This window comes from Neophocaena asiaeorientalis, unplaced genomic scaffold, assembly GCF_003031525.2.
Source record: "Neophocaena asiaeorientalis asiaeorientalis breed wild unplaced genomic scaffold, Neophocaena_asiaeorientalis_V1.1 scaffold18, whole genome shotgun sequence".
Lineage (NCBI taxonomy): Eukaryota > Metazoa > Chordata > Mammalia > Artiodactyla > Phocoenidae > Neophocaena > Neophocaena asiaeorientalis.
The window spans coordinates 1,593,966-1,617,103 of record NW_020172444.1 but is presented as its reverse complement, the minus strand read 5'-3'; the positions used below and the strand labels follow the sequence as shown (position 1 = coordinate 1,617,103).

Genomic DNA, 23,138 nt, shown 5'->3' with positions numbered 1-23,138 from the left:
AAGATATACATGTATATATGTGTGTGTGTGTATGGGGGCGGAGAATAAAATCATACAAGATGATCTACAAATTATCAGTGATTAACCCTAGACAGAAGAGACATCAAGTCCTGACAGTAAAACTTTCTATTTCCGAAATGTTTTAATATTCAGCTTTTTAATTTTTTTATTTTTTTGCCGCACCACGTGGCTTGCGGGATCTTAATTCCCCAACCAGGGATTGAACCTGGGGCCATGTCAGTGAAAGTGCTGAGTCCTAACCAGTGGACTGCCCTGGCTTTCTTTATAATCAGAGAAAAATAAGAAAGATTCTTCTGGGCTTCCCTGGTGGCGCAGTGGTTGAGAGTTTGCCTGCCGATGCAGGGGACACGGGTTCGTGTCCCGGTCTGGGAGGATCCCACATGCCGCAGAGCGGCTGGGCCCATGAGCCATGGCCGCTGAGCCTGCGCGTCCAGAGCCTGTGCTCCGCAACGGGAGAGGCCACAACAGTGAGAGGCCCGTGTACCGCAAAAAAAAAAAAGAAAAAAGAATTTTCCATTGCCCTCTGCTAAATTGGATTTTCAAAAAGTTTGTAAGTTCTCCCTGCAAACACATGTATGCAAACATTTGACTTAGAGTCCAGTTATAATGAAGCAATCTCTCTTTCCCCTGTGATTTCTTTTTTTTTTTTAACATCTTTATTGGAGTATAATTGCTTTACAACGGTGTGTTAGTTTCTGCTTTATAACAAAGTGAATCAGCTATATATACACATATATCCCCAAATCTCCTCCCTCTTGCATCTCTCTCCCACCCTCCCAGGTGGACACAAAGCACCGAGCTGATCTCCCTGTTCTATGTGGCTGCTTCCCACTAGCTATCTATTTTACACTTGGTAGAATATATAAGTACATGCCACTCTCTCACTTCGTCCCAGATTACCCTTCCCCCTCCCCGTGTCCTCAAGTCCATCCTCTATGTCTGCGTCTTTATTCCTGTCCTGCCCCTAGGTTCTTCAGAACTGTATTTTTTTTTTTTAGCTTCCATATATATGTGTTAGCATATGGTATTTGTCTTTATCTTTCTGACTTCACTCCATATGACAGACTCTAGGTCCATCCACCTCCCTACAAATAACTCAATTTTGTTTCTTTTTATGGCTGAGTAATATTCCATTGTATATATGTGCCACATCTTCTTTATCCATTCATCTGTTGATGGACACTTAGGTTGCTTCCATGTCCTGGCTTTCGTAAATAGAGCTGCAACGAACATTGTGGTACATGACTCTTTTTGAATTATGGTTTTCTCAGGATATATGCCCAGTAGTGGGATTGCTGGGTCGTATGGTAGTTCTATTTGTAGTTTTTTAAGGAACCTCCATACTGTTCTCCATAGTGGCTGTATCAATTTACACTCCCACCAACAGCGCAAGAGGGTTCCCTTTTCTCCACACCCTCTCCAGCGTTTATTGTTTGTAGATATTTTGATGATGGCCATTCTGACTGGTGTGAGGTGATACCTCATTGTAGTTTTGATTTGCATTTCTCTAATGATTAGTGATGTTGAACATTCTTTCATGTGTTTGTTGGCAATTCCCCTGTGGTTTCTATTATATATTATCTGTATTGCCTTAGGGCACAACTGCTTCAGGAGTATTTTGGGAAGTAGGCAAAGTATAAATGAACAAATTACTTAATTAAAAATATGATTGTTTAGCACCCATTGCAAGTTTATCCATAAATAACTGAATTTTTTGCAAGTCTCACTATCAATGCTTATCCATAATCAAAATTGCTTAAAAATGAACTATTATGGAGTGCTTACGATTTATAGTTCAATACCCGTATTTATACTGAGAGAACAAGATTTTTTTGGAATAAAATTCATTATGGAAATTCAAATGAAACCCAGCCATTTATTCAATTAAATCAATAGTACTCAATCCAACCAAACTGGGCCAACCTTCCCCCATGAAACTGGAATTGGAGAAAAGAGGTAAGGTACAAAGGGGTGGGGGAGAAAGAGGCTCCTCGTGTGGAGCAAGGAAAGTCTGTCTGCAGAGAATGGAGTGAGCATTCAGAGAAAAGCAGAGGAGAGAGTAGAAGAAAAAAGACTTCATTCATTTCCTGATTCTAGACCTTCCTGAGCTGCAACTCCATGCACCCAGATCCTTTGCCCACCTTCCCTGGCTCCAAGTTGGGTCTGTCACTACCACATCATCACATGGTCTCCACTGGACCTTATGGCTGTCTCATCCCCTTCCCTCACTCTTTCTAATCTCCCCTTCCTGACTCCCATGCCCCATGCAACTTTTCTTTCAGCACTTCATAGTTCCATGGATGATCCAAGATATAGAACATTCTTTTTCTGTAAACGTCCTTTCCCAGCAAAAAGCACATAATATCCCAAAGACTTGTTCCTATTGCATTTGAGGATGTACTAGTCCATGAAGGGAGATGTTTAATCAACAATCACAATTTCTAGTGTCTGAGATATTTCCATCTTTCCCACATTGGTGCATCTACTCTTTTTTTGTTGTTTTTAATATGGAAAATTCTGACGCAATCTTGCCCTTCATTAAGTGATGTTTCTGACCTAAATGCTATTGCGCTGCGGTGTCACAGACCCCCAAATATATACAGCTGGAGAAACTACTCAACTTACAGTATTTTTTCCTACCCTCATGTAACCAATTTATCCAGCATTTTATGGTGACCCATGTGGGTTTTTTTTTTTATAAACTTATTTATTTATTTACTTATTCTTGGCTCCATTGGTTCTTTGTTGCTGCCTGAGGGCTTTTTCTAGTTGCGGTGAGCAGGGGCTACTCTTTGTTGCGGTGCACGGGCTTCTCATTGGGTGGCTTCTCTTATTGTGGAGCATGGACTCTAGGTACGTGGGCCTCAGTAGTTATGGCATGTGGGCTTCAGTAGTTGTGGCATGCAGGCTCAGTAGTTGTGGCTTGTGGGCTCTAGAGCGTAGGCTCAGTAGTTGTGGCGCACGGGCTTAGTTGCTCAGCGACCTTCCTGGACCAGGGCTCAAACCCGTATCCCCTGAATTGACAGGCAGATTCTTAACCACTGCACCACCAGGGAAGCCCCCCATGTGGGTTTTAATGAGTAGATTCTAATCCTCAAACAGTCCCTTGGGTTGCAGGGACAATGACAGAAGTGTCAAATGCCTGGGGAAGTGAGGGGTTCTAAGTAGCTGAGAGTATTTGGGCAAGTGAGAACTGACAGACAGGAAGGGGAAAGGGGGACTTCCTGGGAGGTTCTTCCCCAGAAGCCAGTGCCAGGTAGAGCTAAGTGTCTGCTGAATTGCTCTTACTTGCTAGAGGGCTGTTTTCATGGACTCCATCTGATTCCTGGGCAACCCGAGAATATTCTGGAAAGAGAAAGGGGCCTCCTTTTAACTGCTCACATTTAACTGTCCCTCAACCACTTACCTCAACTAATTTCCTTATGTGCTTGTTGATGACTGTAGGATCTGGCTTTGGCATCACGCCTGAGGCCCACTCCAGGGGCACCACGGGCTTGGTGGGCGTCGTAGGGGAGGTAGGCTGCTGACAGAAAACACACACATTTTTCAACTTTATCTGGGGTCTCGAGCAATTTGGACCAGGGACACTGAGAAAGCCATATAAGTTTTGCATATTAATATCAGTAAAAACTTCTGTTTATGTAGTACTTAAATATTTTGAAAACATCAGTGAAAATTTTGTTAATGCAATATTTTGTCTGTAGAATCTAATCTGTAACTAAATACATAGTTTGTTTAACAGCAGCCTAGATTGTATTATTTTAGGTGGAAAAAAATATTGCTCTCCCAGCTCACCCAAAAATCCTATCCAAGTTCCCCAGATACTACTAAAACACCCTTAAACATCTCTGTAACAATCCATACAATTTTTTGCTTGTATAATACAAAGCACATAAAACACCAGTTATCTAATTCTTTAACAGTCAGTGCTAGTGATAAATTAGGTGTGTGCAGCAAGTGGCCAGCAGTGCACAGCCAAGTTTATGTCATCTTACCAGCATCTCTCAATATACTTAATCAGTTCTTGATGGTTTGGCTAATCATTAGCTCTCTCGAGCCCCGCTTTGGTGAACTTGTTTCCTCCACAGGTTCTTCCACATTCGTGCAAGATATTTTCACTTAATCATGTGGAGAAGATGGTAGCAATAATGTATAACTCGCTTACACAACACAAGTGTAAAACACAATCCTATTGGGAGCCAAGAGTGCTGTGCACTTCGTATCCTTTCCCTAGGGATCTCATATGATGAAATATTTTTGCTGGTGCATGCATACAAACCTGTATTCGCAGGTTGTTTTTAAATTTGATACCGAGTTGGGGATAACCATTTTTGCAAGAGGAGGTGAGGCGTAACTGTATGGATTTAAGCCTCTACCAATGTTGTGAGGTGGGTGCTGCTGTGAGCTACAAACAGGACAAAAAATTATCTGCCATCTGAATATGGTCACTCTCACACACAGTTTCTCTCTCACACACACACACATGCACACACACACATGTGCTCACACATCTCGGCTCTTTCGGTAAAGCCTTTCATCTTGTTGATATAATAAAGGATTAAACCCTTGGTTCCCAAACTATACAGCAAGGCACACCCCTCCTCTGGAGCGCTGCGATGAACTCAGAGGGTTACCAAAAGATATTTCAAACTTCCGAGGGAAATACAGCAATATTCAATATTTGTCAATAGCACACGAACTACCAGCTTGAAATAGTTCACAATTCACCCATCAGCTCGTGCCACATTTCTATCAATGATATCATGTCCTTGAGAAGCAAAAAATCAATGTGGAACAAGCAATAAAGGTGACAGTATCCAATCTGATTCCAAGATTTAAGAAATTGTACCATGCCCAACAGGCACACATATCCATTAGTAATTGTGGTTATTTAAGAATGAAATAAAAATGTTATTTTTTTCAATCTGTGTGTATTATTTTTTCAGGCAGGTAATAAGCCATTAGAACATCAATGTTTATACATATTTAGTTGCTTGGACCTAACTATTCTATAAGTGGAACTGTTAGGTATTTCTTCTGACCTAGAGGCAGCATGAAAAAACTGAGACATGAATTAAAACACAAAAAATTATGAGGCACTAAGGGTGCCATGAACAGAATAAGGTTGAGAAGCTCTGGGACTAACTAGGTGAGGTTGGCCAGTGTTAACTGTAAGCACATTAAAGCTACAGGCTCTCAGGAATATAATCATGACGGGAAATTGTTCTTAGTTACCAGTATGCGTTGAACACTAAATACAAAATAAGGTGACATTCCACTTAGAGAAGAGACAGAAAGGGATTGGGAAATGTGTTTGCATAGATTCATGGGATTTTAGCACTTGGAAGGGGCTTTGAAAGCTTCTGCTTTTACAAGAGGTAAAAAGACTTTTTTATGTTGGATGGAGATGTCTCCAAAAATTGGTAAAACTTGATCCTGAAAATAAACCAAAGTAAATCTAAAAGGCACAAATCAGGCATGTGTGCTAAAATGGTCATTCTTACCCTGTTTCTGAACAAGGGGTGGTGGGAAAATAATGGGCAGCATCATGCTGTAGAAAAAGCACAGGCGGTGAAGGCAGACTCCTGAGACCAGTCCAAATTCTCCTACTGACTGGCTCTGTGGTCCGTGTAAGACACCTATGCTCACCAGACTCTGTTTCCTTAACAGAGTTAATGAGATAACATATATATTATGACCTGCCAGGCATCCAACAACCAACAGGTGGCAATTAAGGTGCCTAGTTATAGGTAAAGGAAGGCGTCAGGAGGTGGCAATGCTGTGTGTGCACGTACAGGACAGCTTCATCACACCAAAGCTATGGAATGAGGGAGGAGCTTACGAATTCCTTTTTTTCAGTAACATTACTTTTCTTTCTAGCTCTCTCTTCATCACGCGAACTTTGAAGAGTCTGGTCCTAACCCCTCCCTTTTCCTGTGCTGTATCTTCCCATATGGCTGCCTTCTGCAGTGTCCCCAAGAAATGGGCTTCTTGGGGCTGGCAGGGAGGGGAACATGGCGATGGACCACCACAGACATTATTTTAAGAACAGATGCTACCAGGTCAACTGACTCAGACTCAAGTTCATAGTCTCCCACCTGGCGTTTACTGTGAACAGCATTCACAGTCATTCTGCCTCTTTCAGTTCGATGGTTCAGAATGGTAGTAGGTATTAATAGATGGACAGACTTAGGCCCTAGGGTTGCTGGCAACATGCCACAGAACTCAACTGGTACGGAGGTAATGAATGAGACCTTCATAAGAAAACAGATCTCAGGATATAAGAAGCAGACAGAAATTTTTTTTTCAACATGCAAACCTCATCCTCATTGTAAATTTCATATTCACCCAGATATTTGTTTTTTTACTAGTGCAAAGCATATCTGAGCTACAGTCCACTTGCTAAGAGTAATGAGCAGTGTACATTCAGTAATTCAGTTTCTTCAACTCATTATATAATGTTTCTTTACTAAGAGTCAGCTATCAATTAAGTGAGACTCTATCCAATGTGATACTGAAATTCTGAGCTGGATGAATCATTAGTAGAGAAATTTGTGAATTATGATTAGGGTATTTAAAATTTATTAAATCTAATTTTATGTAGAATCAGTTTTTTTAAAAAAAGCCTAGAATGGTCATTCAAATTATTGTTCCTTCTTTTTGGGGGGCGGGGCAGGTTCTCAGAGGGAACATGGAAGATCAACAATAAAACAGAGTAACTGGAAATGATGTTCTTCTTTGTTAGCTTCTAATGTGAAGAAATAATTATCTGTCAGGGCTAAGCTGTTCCATTGGTAAAATGGGAAGAATATAGATTTTTTAATTCTTCAATCTTTAGATCACAAAGCACTACTGTAATGGTCAATTATTGTAAATATAAAATAATGGTGTTTTTCACTGAACCTGAGAGAGAAAACACTACTCACCGATTTAGAATTTCTAGGCTCCAGCACCAGTGATAGTTTGTAAATATCATCTTCTGTGTGATAGAGGTCCAGAGAAAGCTACAACAAATTAGAAGGGATAAATAAGGATGTTGAATCATTTATTTACTTATTTACATTACTGAAATTTTTCCAAACTGAATGCTTAAGCTCAATGTCCAATAACTTGAGTGAATATAGAACATTAAAAAGATAGCATGCAGAGGTGGAAAATGAAATTTTTTTTAAAGAAGTTTTAATATTTTATTTTTTGGCCACGCAGGATGTGGGATCTTAGTTCCCCAACCAAGGAGTCAACCCATGCCCCCTGCACTGGAAGCGCGGAGTCTTAACTACCGGGCCGCCAGGGAAGTCCCGGAAAACGAAATTTTAAAAAGAAAAAAGTTAAACCTAGTGTGGTCATCAGCATCAACAAGAACCATTGACTCAATTTTTCTTTTTTTTTTTCGGTACGCGGGCCTCTCACTGTTGTGGCCTCTCCCATTGCGGAGCACACGCACCAGACGCTCAGGCTCAGCGGCCATGGCTCACAGGCCCAGCCGCTCCGCGGCATGTGTTTTCCCGGACCAGGGCACGAACCCATGTCCCCTGCATCGGCAGGCGGACTCTCAACCACTGCGCCACCAGGGAAGCCCTCAATTTTTCTTGATAATTATTGAGTAGCTCCTAAGCACCAAGCACTGAGCTGGAGATAAGGGATCCTTGATGTTATAGGCTAGGACCGGGGACAAGTGTATAAAATAAGACTTGGAAATGGAATAAATGGTGTCTTGGAGGTTTGACTAAAGAACTGCAGAAATGAAGGAGCAATTAATAGGTTTCTATTATTTCAGGGCATTGTGCTAAGTTCTGGTGATATAAAATGGTATAAAATCATTCCTGCCCTCAAGGGCCAGACACTTTATTTGACTAAATAGGACCTGAACACAAAAGGATATATTCACATCAACAAAAGGCAACACATGCTGAATGTGAAGGAAGTTGCCCCGCTCTAAGTGCTATAGGAATTTTTCAGGGAGGCAGCGTGTAAAGCATGAGGGAGAGGTTTTGGAGACCAGTGGGTTTGAGTTCAAATTCTGAGCCTGCCACTGGTTAGCTCTGTGGCCTTGAGCCAGTTATTTCCTCTCTGACACTCAGTTTCCACTTCTGTAAAATGGAAATGATCACAAAAGTCCCTATCTAATTGGATTTTTATCAGGATCAAATGAAATAATGCATGTAAAGTATTTCACACAGGACCTAGTACACAGTGAAATCTCAGGAAATGTAATCTGGTGTTGTTGATGTTATTGTTATTATTATAGCTGTTACAACTACTCTTATTATTATGTGTGGGGGTCACTGAGGACAGAAATGATCAGGATGGATTCACAGAGGAACTTGTGAACTGGGACCTAACTGGGAGGACTTGGAGAAATAAAGACAGAGAGAAAGATTAGGGTAGGCAAGGATAAGAATGTAAATGAAGATTAAACTGCGTGGATAAAATCTGCAAAACCTTAAAATGCATGGTCCCACTTACCTAAAACAGAAGTCATAAGATTTAAAATAAGCCTGGATAATTCCCACATGTGTCCTTCAATGTTAAGAACCTGATGAATCATACCATTTTATCAACAGGGAAGAGAACCAGGTGCCCTGTCCTTTCTCTGACCATTTTAAGCATGAAAATTTTCCTTTGACATATTTTGTCTAAAGATAAAGTCTTAATGTGAAAGGCTTTATTCCATTTCCAAGTCTTATTTTATACACCTGTCCCTGGTCCTAGCCTGTAACATCAAGGATCCCTTTATCTCCAGCTCAGTGCCTGGTGCTTAGGAGCAAGAGAAAACTCAGAGGCACAGGATGTCTTTCAAGGATTTATCTTGCTGTTCTACCTCATTTTTTAAAAAAAGAAACTGGCATTATAAACTGTCATTTTTGCATCATTCATTCAACAAATATTTATTGGTCACCTAATATATGGCGGGGACCATTGTAGTCACTATTCTAGCTACTAAATACAGCAGTTAAATTAAGGATTTCATATATCTGGTCATGTATTGCATTATCTAGACTTTGTCATCTAAAGGTTTTTTTAAGCATAATAAAATTGACGTTACTATAAAATTGCCCCAGTATCATTTCAGATCATGAAAATCATGCTCACAAAGAATGCACACTGTATCCACCTTCCTCTGAACAGCAGTCACTTCTACCTCCAGGGGCCCTGCCTTTTTTCAGGAGAGGAACTGTCCGCATGTCACAAAACAAATGCTTTGAGGAACCAGCTCACCATATAAAAGAGTGAAGGGAGATGCATGAAAGGGATATTGTGATAGAGACATTGGTATAACTATGTATTTGGTAAAAGAGTTTTGCAGATATGATTAACTTGGGGATCTCTCCTCATAGTTCAACAATAAGAAAAATTTGTGCTGATAAGTGGAATTTGACACTGGATCTCTGGGTTAGGGAAGCAATAGGGGAAGGTGTGATCACTGATGAATGGGAGATAGCCACTACTCATCTAAGGCAAATTGTTGTCAGTTTGATGACAATTGCCACATCTAATTTGTCAAGAGAAGTCAGAAATCTAGAGTTTTATATAAAATATCCTCATTTTTAAGCACTGGCAACTAATAACAAATTTTTTTTTATGATTCCATGTGGGCCAAATAAAACACATCTGCCATGGGCAGTTGCCCACTGTTTTGTAAATTCCACAACAGAAGACTCTACTGGTCCCTAAGCTTCATGAAAGGAGACGGTACATTTGTAATTCCACCTCCATAATCCCAGTCCTAGTTTGCTACCTTGCACTGTGAATGTGACATAGACAGAAAACTGACTGACTTCTTCCTTTTGATGTCCTGTTGTCAGGAGTTAATCCGGGCTTTGATGAGTATGTTCCTGTCCTCCTGACTCTTCCTCTGATGACAGCACTGGCATCTGCCGGAAAGGAGATGCCAGCAGTGCAAGAACATCCAACCAGAAACCCAAATAAGCCACACACTAAATAGGGGAGATGCTCTTTCAAAAGACACAGAACATCCCTGAGTATTTTCATATGTCACAGGGACAGATATCTGACTCTATGATGGAAATATTTTTGTTTTCTCCCAATGTTTGCTCTCCATTTATTAGTGGTCGTATGAACCTAGGCAAGTCATTAACCTTCTTGAGTCTGTCTCTTGATCTGTAAAATGGGAATCATCAATAATAGCTCCCTCCCAGGATTGTTGTGAGGATTAAATGAGCTAATGGTGTCCAATGGGATTTGTTCAGAGGGCCACACAGATGGAAACTGCAGGGTTTGGCTCCCAATCAGTGCAGCAGCCAAATGCCACTGTCCTCATCCACGAGTGCAGAGCCGCCTTCTGGGTTAACTCTAGCCATCTCTCTGCTTTCCAAGCCGTGATCCTATTTGCTTTCTCGGATCTCCTCTGGGCCTTACGGCCCTGCACAAAGTGATCTGTTCTACTTTTAAATAATATAGGCAGCTTGTCAATGGGGTTTCAAAAATATTTATTTGTGTCTAACATATTTTAAGCTTGTTTGTTTCTAAAAAATGTTCTGAGTCACTGTTTCAGGTTGTTGCTTTTACATCCAAGCCTATCAGCAAAGATGGCTGTGGATTAAGTCTACACCTCAGGACCGACATTATCTTGACTGGAGAATTGTAAAATAACACACACTTGGCCATCAAACTATCTCCATTCACCATTTTTGCAATTCTTCCTCTTCCTCCTCCTCTTCTTCTTTCTTCTTCTTCTTCTTCGATTGTAAAAATACAGGGGCTTTCCAGTAATTTGCATATACTCAGAATGGTAAATGTAACTGATAGATCTAAAAATACTATGAAAAAAATCAGACTATTTCGTATACCATGAAACAAGAAGCATCAGTTTAAAAGCTCCTGGTTACATGAATTGGGATCACAGTGGAAAATGTCTTCTCCAGATCTTCCCTAAAAAGGGGAACAATCCAAATCCCAACAGTTTGGCAGTGTGGTCCTCTTTCCTTCATGTGCCAGTACTGTTCAGGGGGCTCAGATTACAATGATAAAAATGGCAAACATAGTCCCTGCTCGCATAGATTTCATTTTGTAATTAACTCTTTCTTTACACACCCATGAAGAGGGAGAGAGATTATTTAATTTTCACAGATGCAAAATAAAGTAAATGTCAACAATATTCCCACATTACAGAGTAAATGTCCATCAGAGAGAAGAGAGAGAGAGAGAGCCACAAACTGGGATTCAGAAGTTGGCTATTTGCAAGCCTTTTGTCCGTTATGAATCGCAGCTTCTTCATTTCTAAAATAGGAAGGGGCAGGGGTGATGTTACACCCTCTGACCTGCCCAGGCTACATCACAGGGTATGTGTGAGAATCTACTGAGGAAATGTATGTGAAAAGTGCTGTGAAAACTGTAATCAACTATTACAGAAAGTTCAAGCATTGCTATACAGCCTACTGCACAGAGCATGCATTTAGTAATTGCTCATCAACTTAAGAGTTCTCATTTTCTTTCTTCCAGGGCTCTCAATCATATATCAGCTTCCTCACCTGGGACCATGTTTAGAAGCAGTCACTTCAGGCAGAAACTTGACCTAGAGTCTTGGAGCAAAAAGAATCACCCCTTCAATGCTGTGCTTAATAAGAACGACCTCACATGCATTTGGGCAGCTGCAGTCAACGTATGGTTCTAATCTCAACGTGTATGTGGTTCATGAAATGCTCACTGTGCTCCAGTGAACACCTCCTGGGAGTCTCCTCCATCCTCATTCTGAGGAGATTAATCTGCCTAGGGCCAGGAAGAATGAATGCACCGAACTTTCTCCTTGGTTGTGGGGAGAGAGGAGGGCTTTTGGCTTTAAATAGAAACTGGCTTGACAATTGTTCTCATCTGCGGAACTGTGCTATCCTGATGAGCCACTGGGCCGGAACCACAGAATTAAGTTGACACTTGGTTCCTTAGTCCCAAGGCTCCACCATTCCTTACATCTAGCACCACAGAAGTTTAGAGCTGGATGAGATCTTACAAATGAGCACAAAACCCTTTAGGAAAAATCCAAAGTCAAGACTAGTTAGCAAGGAGACAAAGCTAAGTAACTGCAGAGGCAGGACAAAAAGTTATGTCTCCCATCTGAGACTCTTGCCACTATATTACACTATACTATACAATGCTGCTGTGACTAAATATGGTGCTTGGTGGCTTCTAAATTTTCCTTCAGTTCCTGAGAGAGAGAGAGAGAGAGAGAGAGATACACAGAGAGACTGAGAGATTGAGTCTTTTTCTTTTTTCTTTCGTTTCCAGCAAAAATGAATTATTTCTTAGCTTTTACTTCTGGAGTTCAGATTTTCCATCTGCAGCCCCAAAATTTCATTCCAAATCCTTTAGTATTTCTCAAATATCTGTCCTGATGTTGCCTGCTGCATTTACAATTCAAATTTCTTTTCCCTACTCCATCATTATTTTTTATCCAGATGAGGAATTGCCCAGCATAGGCAGCTGCTCATGAAGTTCTCCCCCAGCTCGTGGAGGCAGCCTGAGCACAGACACTTGGAGCCTAGGCTACCCCCTGAGACTGGTCTTCAGACATCACCTGTGGCTGTGGGGTTACAGTCTGATTGGGGCTGCAACTCTGGTCACTTATTCATGGAAACAGATTTACATGGCAAATGGTTAATAAAGGCAGCTGCCTGGATTATTGTGAGGTTCCCCCACCCTAATAGAGAATGTCTGGGTGTTTACTATTTGTTACACAAACTCAACCCCAAGAGATTTGTGCTTCTGTGTGTTGGCCACTTCTGCTTTATACTAAGAATGCAGCTACCATTGTTGCCTACACCTAGGGGTTCTCTTCTTTGGTAAACAATTCTGTGTTCTAGGAACAGTTTGTGAGAAGGTCTAGGAACTGCACTCTTATCCCAATGCAGCAGTCCTAGAGGATTTAGCTCTTTGGAGTTCCAGAGGGTTTCTTGTTTTCATTCCCCATGGCCACTGGAGGAAAGTAGTCAATTCGGTGTTGCAGCCAAGTTTCAGATGCTACAGTGTCATAAACCCAAACAAGGAAGTTGCTCCTCCACTTGTTTAAGCAAGGGTGAGAGAATTTGCTTATGCCTCTTTCCCCCTGACAAAGAAGCAGCCAATGGGAAATGTTCTCTGCTACACACCTGTGTGTCTAAAAGTGCTAGGACCTAGAGACCAGCTAATGGTGTGTGCCGCCAAGGCCAAAACGTATGAGCAGTAGGTGAATTTCTTCCAACCCACTCCCAAATACAGCACCCAGTTCATCTGCTGAGCTCCTAAATATGCCAGGTATTGGGTGGGCCAAAAAGTTCTTTCAGGTTTTTCCGTTAAGATGTTATGCAATACTATGAGAGGCGCTGGGGACGGGCGATGTATAAGGCAGGTAAATCGAAAAAAAATCTAATGTCAAGTGATACCTCCTATAGATAAGAAAGTACAAGGTACAAGGGCAACACATGTGACAGATGCCTTACTGCTTTGGAAGGAAACAGAGAATGCTCCAGAAAGATAGAGGCTTTTGAATTTAAGCTAGTCATGGTGGGGTTGGGGGGTGGGTAAGGAAGGAATTTTCCAAGAAAATGCAAAGCCAGAAAGTAGAAGGCAGCAATTTGTGGTGGAAAGTATAAGTCCCACATTCCTCAAAGGCAGGTGTGATGCGGGATCAGGTGATGACAAACGAGGAGAAACTGATAGTCAGAAAACAAGTTGTGAAGGGCTCCAGTGGCAGCCTGGGACCTGTATCTGGTGGTTTGGGGAGGTTGGTGGGGGTCACGGGGAGGGAGATCTCAGAGCAGCTCCCCGAATTACTCCAGGTTTCAACTACAGCAGTGCAGTGAGGATCAAGAGAAGCCGATGAGTTGAGGGCATATAGAAGGGGGTGATGAATTAGGTGAGTGTGATGTGGCACTGAGGACAGGGCTGGAGGGCCTCTCTAAGGACTGCAGAAGCCAGAGCCGTGGAGGCTGAGACTGGGACCCTCAAAGCAAAGGGAACTTTCTTTGCTCGGAGATTGGTGTCTCAAGTCATTTGGGTTACAGGTGTGTTTCCCTCCCTTCATCCTTTGAGACTTCTTCCCATCTACTGACCCTGAATTCAACCCCTCCCCCACCCCCATTGTGAATTGCTGGCATGGATCTTCCTGCATACCCTGGGAAGTGAGGTGCAGGAGAGTTATTAGCACAAACTCCAGTCCGTTGGACTCACCGTGAGCAAGTTGATCAAATCCAGGTTGGGTTCCAAGTGGTGAGAGGCATTCTGCAGGGAGACCAGTTCACTCAAGGTAACGGAGAGCTGGTGCATTTTCACAATGTTCACTTTGTTCTCCTCCATCCAGTCTGGGAAAATGACATGGACTGCTATCAAGTCTTTCAAGTGGACGCCAAGGATTGGGATTTTGAAGCCATCACAGTCGGCAAAGGCCTTGCGGTAATTACAGTAATTGCCGTTGGAGGAGACCAGCTCCGTCATTTCATTCCAGTTCTGGGAACAGATGGAAAAGTAGTATTTTCAAACAGCCTTCCCTTCTGCCCACCCTCAGGCCCAACAGTGTGTGGCTAGGAAATTCCTCGCCTACTGAAAGAAGTATCAATTGCACCAACGTTGATGCAGGGAAATATTAACCAGGGAAAAGAAAGTTAGAAAAATGTACTAGGCTTGGCTATGAGTTGGACAGCCTGTTCCATTCTGCGTCAAAAGAGAAATAGCCCACACCTCTGCCTACCTACTAGGGGTGTTGAGATGTTAAATAGCATCATGTATATATAAGTATTTTGTAATTCATGGAAATATTACAATCCACAAATACAAGCATGTATTGTATTGAAGTATGTAGTATATTAAAATTTCCTAGTTGTTCCAAGAAAGTTGCATTCAAGATATAACTTGAAGGGGCCGGTATGGGGTAGGAACAGTCATACTGATGTGTGAGATAGCTGTGGTTTTGGACTCTGCCACTAACTAGGAGGGTGACCTTAAGCAAGTCACTTCACTTTTGGGGACCTCAGTTTTCTTTTCTGTAAGAAAGAGGAGATCAAATAAATAAGTTTTGAAGACATACTGGTGGTTGCAAGCTTCTATGAGCCTCCACTGAATTCTTATTCTTTACAACATTTAAAATATGTTTTGTTCTTTACTGGAAATTCATTACTAATCTAAAGGAAAATGAAACACATAATGAGCCCCATTATACTTGGAAAGTGTGCAGTGTTTGAGGTCTCTCAGCAGTGCTTCTGTGGTTTATATTCTCCTGTTTATATGCACAAGCTATTGTTGGTTGCCTAACGGCAGCCATACCTTCCTAATAGACCCGTGTGTCTACTTTTGATCAGTCTACTCTTTCCCATGTGTCTCGGATGACGCTGTTTCCGTGCCCAGATCCAAGGATGGGTTCTGATCTACCATCTTCATAATTCCATCCCTCTGGTTTGTGATTGGTTCAGAAACACAGAGTTAAGCCAATCAGTACATTGTATTCCTCTGGATACTGTTATTGGCCCAGGGGTGGGCATGTGATTTGAGATGGTCCAATCTGTCTAAAAAAAGAAGGTCTTTTATTCCATGGGTGCAGAGCTGAATAGAGGTTTTCCCTATCTCCAACTTTCATAAACAAGAAAGCATAATTTTCCCGTTGCTGCAGACAGCCCGATCAGGAGGGAAACCAATCCGATGAAAAACAAAAACTAAAACAAAAACCTCATACTCGGAGGAATACAGAGCGACTGAGCCAGAGCTCTGATCAGACCATGCCTGGACTTGGCCTTGCCTCTGGACTTTCAGGTATGTGAGACGATCCATTTCCTTATTGTTTAAGCAATTCCAAGATTTTTTTTTTAACTTACAGCTGAAAGTGTCCTTACTGATATAACAAAGTACACGCTTACAAGGAAATCTTTTCATAAGGATGAAATGTTCTTTTTTGCTCAATAAGGAGAAATATTATTGTGGTCTGGAAATAAATATGGCAGAAAAAGTTCAGTTTGAGAAACAATCATTGCTTAATTTTTTTTTTTTATCCCTGAAAACTGAGCTATAAATCTGAGGGCTTTCTATACAAAAGATTTCTTTCTGCCTCCCCTTCCTTTGTGTCTTCCACCGTGTTGAACACAGTACTATGAAGAGAGCAGGTGTTCAATGACTTCATTTGAGGACGGGACGGTAGGAATGATTTCTGTCATATTTGCCTTGTAACCCCCATGTATTTCACAATGCCTATCACATAGTAAGCACCAAACATATTTTTTGAATATTTACAACTGCAATATGTTAACGGTGTTCAAAGCATTCCTATTAGGACACTCGTTGCCACCTCTAATCTGTTTTTCCAGGTGGTATGGCTGTAACCTCCTATTGTCTAAGAAGAAAACTTTCCCCTGCTGAGTGACATTTGTTAGGATCATCCTACCCCCAAACAATTTACAAACGAACTTTCTACTTGGGTTATGATCTGATCCACTGTACCTTTGTAACTTCTGAGGAAAGATGAGAATGGGTCTCTTTGAGCCGGGAAATGGAACTATGACTAAGGCCTCCTACCACTGCCATCAGGGTGTTAAAATTTTTGAGCTGAAGGAGCTTCTGCAACAGAAAAGGTTAACTTCAATACTTTGTAACAATTTTTGAATTATTCTGACCTTTTTGAGGTACAGATGAAGTCCTACAATTTAACAACAAGGATGTAGGGAAAATAGTATCAATTCAAAATGAAGTACAAATGAAATCCACTAGAAAAATATATCAGTCATTACACAGAAAAATAGCTACATTAAATGCTTCCAAATATGGCCAATTAAAAGCAGTCTTCTTGCATGAGAGAAGTATATTTGCTCATTAGACATTTATGGGTATTTTAATTGGCTTTTATATTGTGAACTCCAAATTTTTTCAATGACTTTTCTCAGTAGAGAGAATGAATATCTAGAATCCTTTGAGAATCCCAGTCTAATTAACAGACATACATACCTTGGCAACATTGATAAACTTTGTGATGACTTCTGCCCTTTGCTGAGGGGTTGGTTTGCTTAGAACCATCAACTGGACCCACTTAGAGATTCCATTAAATAAAGCAATAGATCTCTCCAAGGTTGGGTTATTCTCCAGGCAGCCATGGATGACATAGCTTTGGTAATCAGTGAACTAGTAAAGGAAGATTCAGAGACTCTGAATTATAATGGAGTCTTTGAAAAAATTATAAATTAGAATGTTGCATGGAAGGGGTGAGATAATGTTTCACAACAGCAAAACGATTTCTTTCATTTCACATTTATAATGGCATCTTACAAGTTTGAATATATCTGTATCTTTAACATGTTATTTTGCTGCATTTCACTCTTCCACACCCAGATGCACACTTATTACACACCACAGTGTTGATGGGAGGAGGAAGGGACAAGACTCAAAGTCATATTCCAGTGAGTCCAAAATTTGCTGGATCATAAGATCCACCTGGCGCATTTGCTAAAATACTGGTTTGGGGGAACATGTCAGACCTAAAGGATCACTGTTCCAGAGGAATAACCTAAGAATCTCCATTTTTCACCCACTACTGGTGATTCCAATGGTCAGGCAAGTTCGAGATACAATGGCATACATTAAAGAAGAGGAAATGAATATAAATATTATAACTTCAAGTCAGAATAAGTTTGCAATGTGTTTTCAAGAAGAAAAGAGAAAAAACAGAAGTTGAGTAAGGCTGCTCTTTGGCAAAACTGACACATTTTCAGGAAGTCAGCATGGATGTCATCAGATACATATGAGCCTCCTACCATATAAACAGAGCAGGGGATTCCCTCTCATGGCCTGCCTGTGGGGAATCAAAAGGTCCTCTCCAAGTAGGGTTACTTAGTGAAAAGAATCAGTCTTTCAGAAATCCATACTTCTAACCTCATGTTCTTCTTTGCAAGCAATAACGTAATTCATTCTTTGGCATCTTGGAAAAGGAGGAGTGACTTCCCCAGAGCTTGGTTAGACAAATACAAAGGCTGTTTGTGAACCATTGTGGAAATATCATAACAAATGGATAGTGAGTAGGTGGCTAGGAAGAGATCACAGTCAGGGGGAAGAAAAGGGATGCAGAGGAGGAACTCTATCAAGACAGAATAGGAAAGAAAAATTTAATCCAGGATATCCATCCCTGAGAAAGAAACAACCTGATGTTGAGATTCTCCTGAAAGCTTACAATTCCTATTTTCAACCTATATCCATAATCAGGTATTTATACATATCCCAACCTAAATAAATATTTCTTCTCCCAAAATGAAGGGCCCAGCTAAACATGTTCACTTGGGAGAAGTCAACAGAGCTAAATAAACCTTGAATGGTTAAATCTCCACTGAATATTTAGAAAATCATGCTTTAATCCTATGAAAGGAGACATTGAAAATAGCAACAGAAATATAGCTCCTGAGCCATAAAATAAAGACAGGATAATATTTATCTTTGGTTAAAAGGGATTGTTCCTGTGAGTTAAGGGCACTTTTCCAGTGGAGCACAGTGACAGAGGCTGCCAACACTTCAGAGTATGAAAATGCAGCGCTTGGTAAAGTTGGCATGGTGGTTGTTATCCTTGGAAGAGTAAGTGTCCAGTTTCTTACTGAGATCCTTCTAAAAGATTTATGCTCCAGAAAAGTGAGGTGCTCAGCCAATTCAATGGGCTCCAGATGGTCAAAGAGCAGACAGGCTTTTCCCTTCTTGGATACTTTTTTCCTCTGTGTGACTCTTCTCATCCAGTCATAGGAAGGACTATAAAAGAAGAGTGAGTCTGGTCAATGTGCTGAAAGCTCATTTCACTCAATGGAAGTTATTAACCTACTGACTGTGTAACTCTTGGCCTGCTTCCAGGGGCTTGTGCAAAATACACGCCCAGTCCTTCATATTTGAAGAGAAAACCACTGACCCATTGCCAATAGAATATAAACTTCGAGTTGTTTTTCCATACAGGGTAGGTTTGCACTGATTCATCCAGAATCCCTTACTTGGTCTTTCCTGTGACCAGTAAGGTTTGGATCATGAGGGAGAGGTTAGGGCTAGGTATATAAATTTTGGAGTTTATCAATATATAGGTGGTGATGGAAACCATCAAAAGCTCGTTCTCACACTTCAGCAACATATGGATTATTTGAAAAGCTTGTTATAAAGACAGAGACCTAGACCTCACTACCAGAGATTCTGATTTACTAGGAATGAATAATCTGAATAATCTGTATTTTTTAGTATAAACATTTATCAAACTCTTAGATGTCCCAGGCACCACTATAATCACAAGTATTAACTCATTAAATCTTCACAACAACTGTACCAGGTATTACTACTATTACTCCCATTTTATAGATGAGAAAATATAGGCACAGAGAGATTAAAATTTTACCCAAGATCACACAGCTAGTAAGTAGAGGAGTCAGGCTGAATAATCCTTACTTTTAACAACATCCCTAATAACTCCTGGATCACTCACCACTGATCACTCTTGAAGAAGTATTCTAGGAAAAGAGACTAGAGTATGAATGCCTAGGACACAAGAGCACATATTTGCAATATGGCTAACCATACTCACAGGCCTAAAATAGTTTTGTCTACAAAGTTAGCTAGTCAATATAAAATGCTAGCCTAATTAGCACCAAGTTCCTAACCACTGAGCTAACGAGTTCATGGCACAACTATGGTCAACATTTGTACAGCCTCAGGCTGACCTCAGAGCATCTCAAACTTGAATGATCATATGAATCAGCTGGGGATCTTATTAAAATGCAGTTTCCAGTTCAGCAGGTTTAGGGTGGGGCCTGAGATTCTGCATTTCTGTTGAGCTCCCAGGTGATGCCAATGCTGCTGATCCACAGACCACACTATGAGTGGCAAGGGTATAGGAGACTAGATTCAGTAACCAAGTACTGAGCATCTATTATGTGCCAAATGCTTTCACATATTATCTCAGGTATTCATTGGATGCTCATAATACCCCATGAGAAAGTACAATCCCCATTTTACAAATATAGAAATTGAAGCTTGGAGAGAGAAACTCTGTCCAATGGGACTGTGCTCATTGCATCAAAGCTTTCCTCAGAGAAGCACACCTTGATTCTGAAATGGTATGGATGGAGGTCAAGTGGGGTCATCACTACCCCCTCCCTCAAACAGTGGGCTCATCTTGTTTGAAAGAAGCTTGTGCCACTCTTACATGCTGGATATGTCGATGAGGCTGATGTGTTTCTCATATCGTAGTTGACTAGCTACTTCCCGGAATTCCTCAGTCATACGGATCAAACCGAGGTCCAAATTAAACTCTGCGGGAAACTTCAGAATCCAGTACCTGAAAGGCATCAAGTATTTTTGACAACTGGAAGATTTCAAGCTAGACCTCTATGGAAACCATGGTATCATTTTACAGATTACATTTTACAATGCATCAAGACCACATGCCAAATTAGCAATCTCCCATCCCTCATCCATCACATTGAGTCTCCCTCTTCCCTCCTTTAATCAAGGACTCAAATCCACCACTCCCACCCTGAGCCTTTCTTTCTCTCTCTTCAGAACCACCGCTGAGAAGAAACCCTTATCCCAATTCATGGCAAGTAGGTGGGAATGTGTATGGTGAGGGAGTAGAAAAAAAATGAATGTACTCTAAGAGCTGCTTTCATTCCCTAATCACATTGACCACTGCTTGATCTACAGTCCAAAAGAAAGATGAATTCTACTCCCAGGAACAGAGAAGGGCCAGTTTTAATAAAATCAATAAAAGGGGGACTTGAGTCGATTCTATCGTCAGACTAGGTCTGTTGTATGGTGAAAAGGAAACTGTCAACAATCGCAGAACTAGAAACCACAAGACAATTAAATTCGTAAATATTTACCTCATGAAGTAACAGATCTTTAATCGAAATTCATCACAGCTTTCTCCACTGGCATTTCGATACGTACACTAGTTAAAGAAAAATCCTTGCACGTTGTTTCCTTTGCACAGACCTGCAGCTGTTTGATCAATTTAGATGAATTCCTAATAAGAGGGCCGTACTAGGAATATTAGGGTTATGTGTACCTTCAAATGGAGAGAAAAGTGTGTTCTGATGACATCAGTGCTAAATAATTGACACAATGTATTATTGCTCTGGGATGTATTGTTTTGGTCTGGAAGAGAAGCCATTTATAAAATTAGTTTTACCTTCCTGAGCACGTACCAAGTGATGATTGTCAACTGTAATTACAAATATACTACCAACTATAGATGATTTAAAATCAATAGTACATAAAAGTACCATTTTAGTCAAAAAGATTTTATATATAGGATTAATGCTTTATATAAGTACTCTAATTTCTTTAGTATTTGAAAATGTCATTTTTGGGTATATTAATACACATGTCGTGTTGTGATTTAGTTTCAAGTCTATTTAGTCATACTCTTTTTAACTAACATATACTGAGCTCCTGCTATATGCCAGGCACCATGGATATGCAGTGAGCAAGGAATCCAAAGAAATGTTAATGCATAGGCAGTTTCAACTTTCATACAATCTGTACTTTCAGATATTAAACTTTACTGTGCCTAAATATCCCTTTCTATTTGTGTTTCATATAGCAGCAGACATACTAATGATGAGGGTGCTGCTTGTGGGCACATTTTTGGACACTGTTTGGATCCTGAGGCGGGATGGACCAGACTGAGTCAGTTCCCTCCATCCTTCTCTATGTACTGCCCTTCAATAGTGGGACCTGTGGAATCCTTGGACCACTGGGTACTAGTATCTTGCTCACTTCCAGGAACCTCTGTTCAGGGTGAATGTCCCCTTATCTTCTCTAACATCCATGCATGTTGGAAGAAAGAAGTAGAAAGTGGAGGAAGCTTGAAGTAAGCAGATGGAAGCCACGCTGGCCCTAATAGTACTCAATGGACCCTCTCCCTCTGAGGCTCCCCTTGTCCTGCAAAGCTTCTCACTCATCTGCAGGACCCCTGGGCTTGCAGCCGGCAAAGACTGTAGGAACCAACATTAGTGGTTATATAATAAACATTAGATCTCGGGGAATAAAACCTCTGTATAAATGTGTGACTGTTTTGTAGCCATTTTCAGTCATTTGGCTTTTAACTACCTTTTAGGACTGTACCGTGTACAAAAGTGGTGGACTGCTAAAAGCCCTTATTATAGAATGGGATTTCTAACTATGGATTCTTTTTTTGCTTTTATATCAGAAGAAAATTTAAAATTAATATCAATTAACAAATTGTAATAAACCTGCTAGAATATTCCTTGTGTCTTGCCAGCAAGGGAAGTGTGAAAATTTAGGTGGTGTTTATGCCTGAGCCAGATCATATTATTTTGGCTGGCATTTCCATATGTCTAAACTGTATCCTCTAGGTCCACCATTCTGCATTCCTAAAAGGAATAAATTAGCTCTTGAATCAGTGTTAAATATTCTTTCATTATACTAACAGCAGAAATATTTAAGACAAGTTAGAAACATTCAGTCTACAGCTCCTGCTTCATTTTATATCTAGTGATTATTTCCAAGCAGAGTCAGCACATCCAGATGGATAGTTAACTATTTGGTCAATCATCCAGATGTTTTGTCTAGACATGTATATATATTCACGAAACAGCTGGATAACCGACTGAAGACTTTATTCATCTTCATTTACTGGCTGTGGTTAGACACTCTATCTAAATACAGAACTTGATTTATGATTGTAAAAATTACACAGTAGTTGAAAAGATATATGCAGAGAAGTTTTTCTGCCAACTCAGTGGAAGATAAATACCATCGGTGCATAAGTAGAACTATTCTTGGCAAATAACTATTATTCAGCTCTCCATTGTCATCTGTTAAAAAATAAAATAAAATGAGAGGTGAGGAGACGACAGTACATACTACTTTTCTCTTTTTCTAATATCAGTAGAGAAACATCAGTGTCAAAATTTTCTTGTAGACCCCATTATCATTTTCCTCCTACTTCTGCTGGTATTTCCTTGCAAATTAAGTGGGTAGGTCTCACCCTTCCTCTGATGTAAGGTTGCCAAATTTCACAAATAAAAATACATGACACAGTTAAATTTGAATTAAGTAAACCACAAATAATTTTTTAGTATATGTATGTCCCATGCACTATTTAGGACATACTTATACTAAAAATGTGGGTCATCTGCAATTCAAATTTAACTGAGCAACCTGTATTT

At 40.6% G+C, this 23,138-nt stretch overlaps 1 protein-coding gene across 5 annotated transcripts in view; it reads right to left on the bottom strand.

Moving 5' to 3' along the window:
• Positions 1 to 23,138, bottom strand: part of RASGRP3 (RAS guanyl releasing protein 3) — a 100,816-nt gene that overhangs the window by 15,431 nt on the left and 62,247 nt on the right. For 3 of the 5 annotated variants that reach the window (XM_024732291.1, XM_024732300.1, XM_024732282.1), the window contains exons 4-12: positions 22,682 to 22,784; positions 20,826 to 20,888; positions 20,150 to 20,281; positions 18,570 to 18,717; positions 16,939 to 17,112; positions 16,438 to 16,554; positions 14,185 to 14,460; positions 6,948 to 7,025; positions 3,428 to 3,544 (exon numbers count right to left, since the gene is read on the bottom strand). In XM_024732291.1, coding sequence (XP_024588059.1) covers positions 3,428 to 3,544; positions 6,948 to 7,025; positions 14,185 to 14,460; positions 16,438 to 16,554; positions 16,939 to 17,112; positions 18,570 to 18,717; positions 20,150 to 20,281; positions 20,826 to 20,888; positions 22,682 to 22,784 — 1,208 coding nt within the window. Of the gene's footprint in view, positions 1 to 3,427; positions 3,545 to 6,947; positions 7,026 to 14,184; positions 14,461 to 16,437; positions 16,555 to 16,938; positions 17,113 to 18,569; positions 18,718 to 20,045; positions 20,078 to 20,149; positions 20,282 to 20,825; positions 20,889 to 22,681; positions 22,785 to 23,138 lie in introns of those variants that run through there. The other 2 variants (XM_024732310.1, XM_024732317.1) reach the window with 2 other exon arrangements.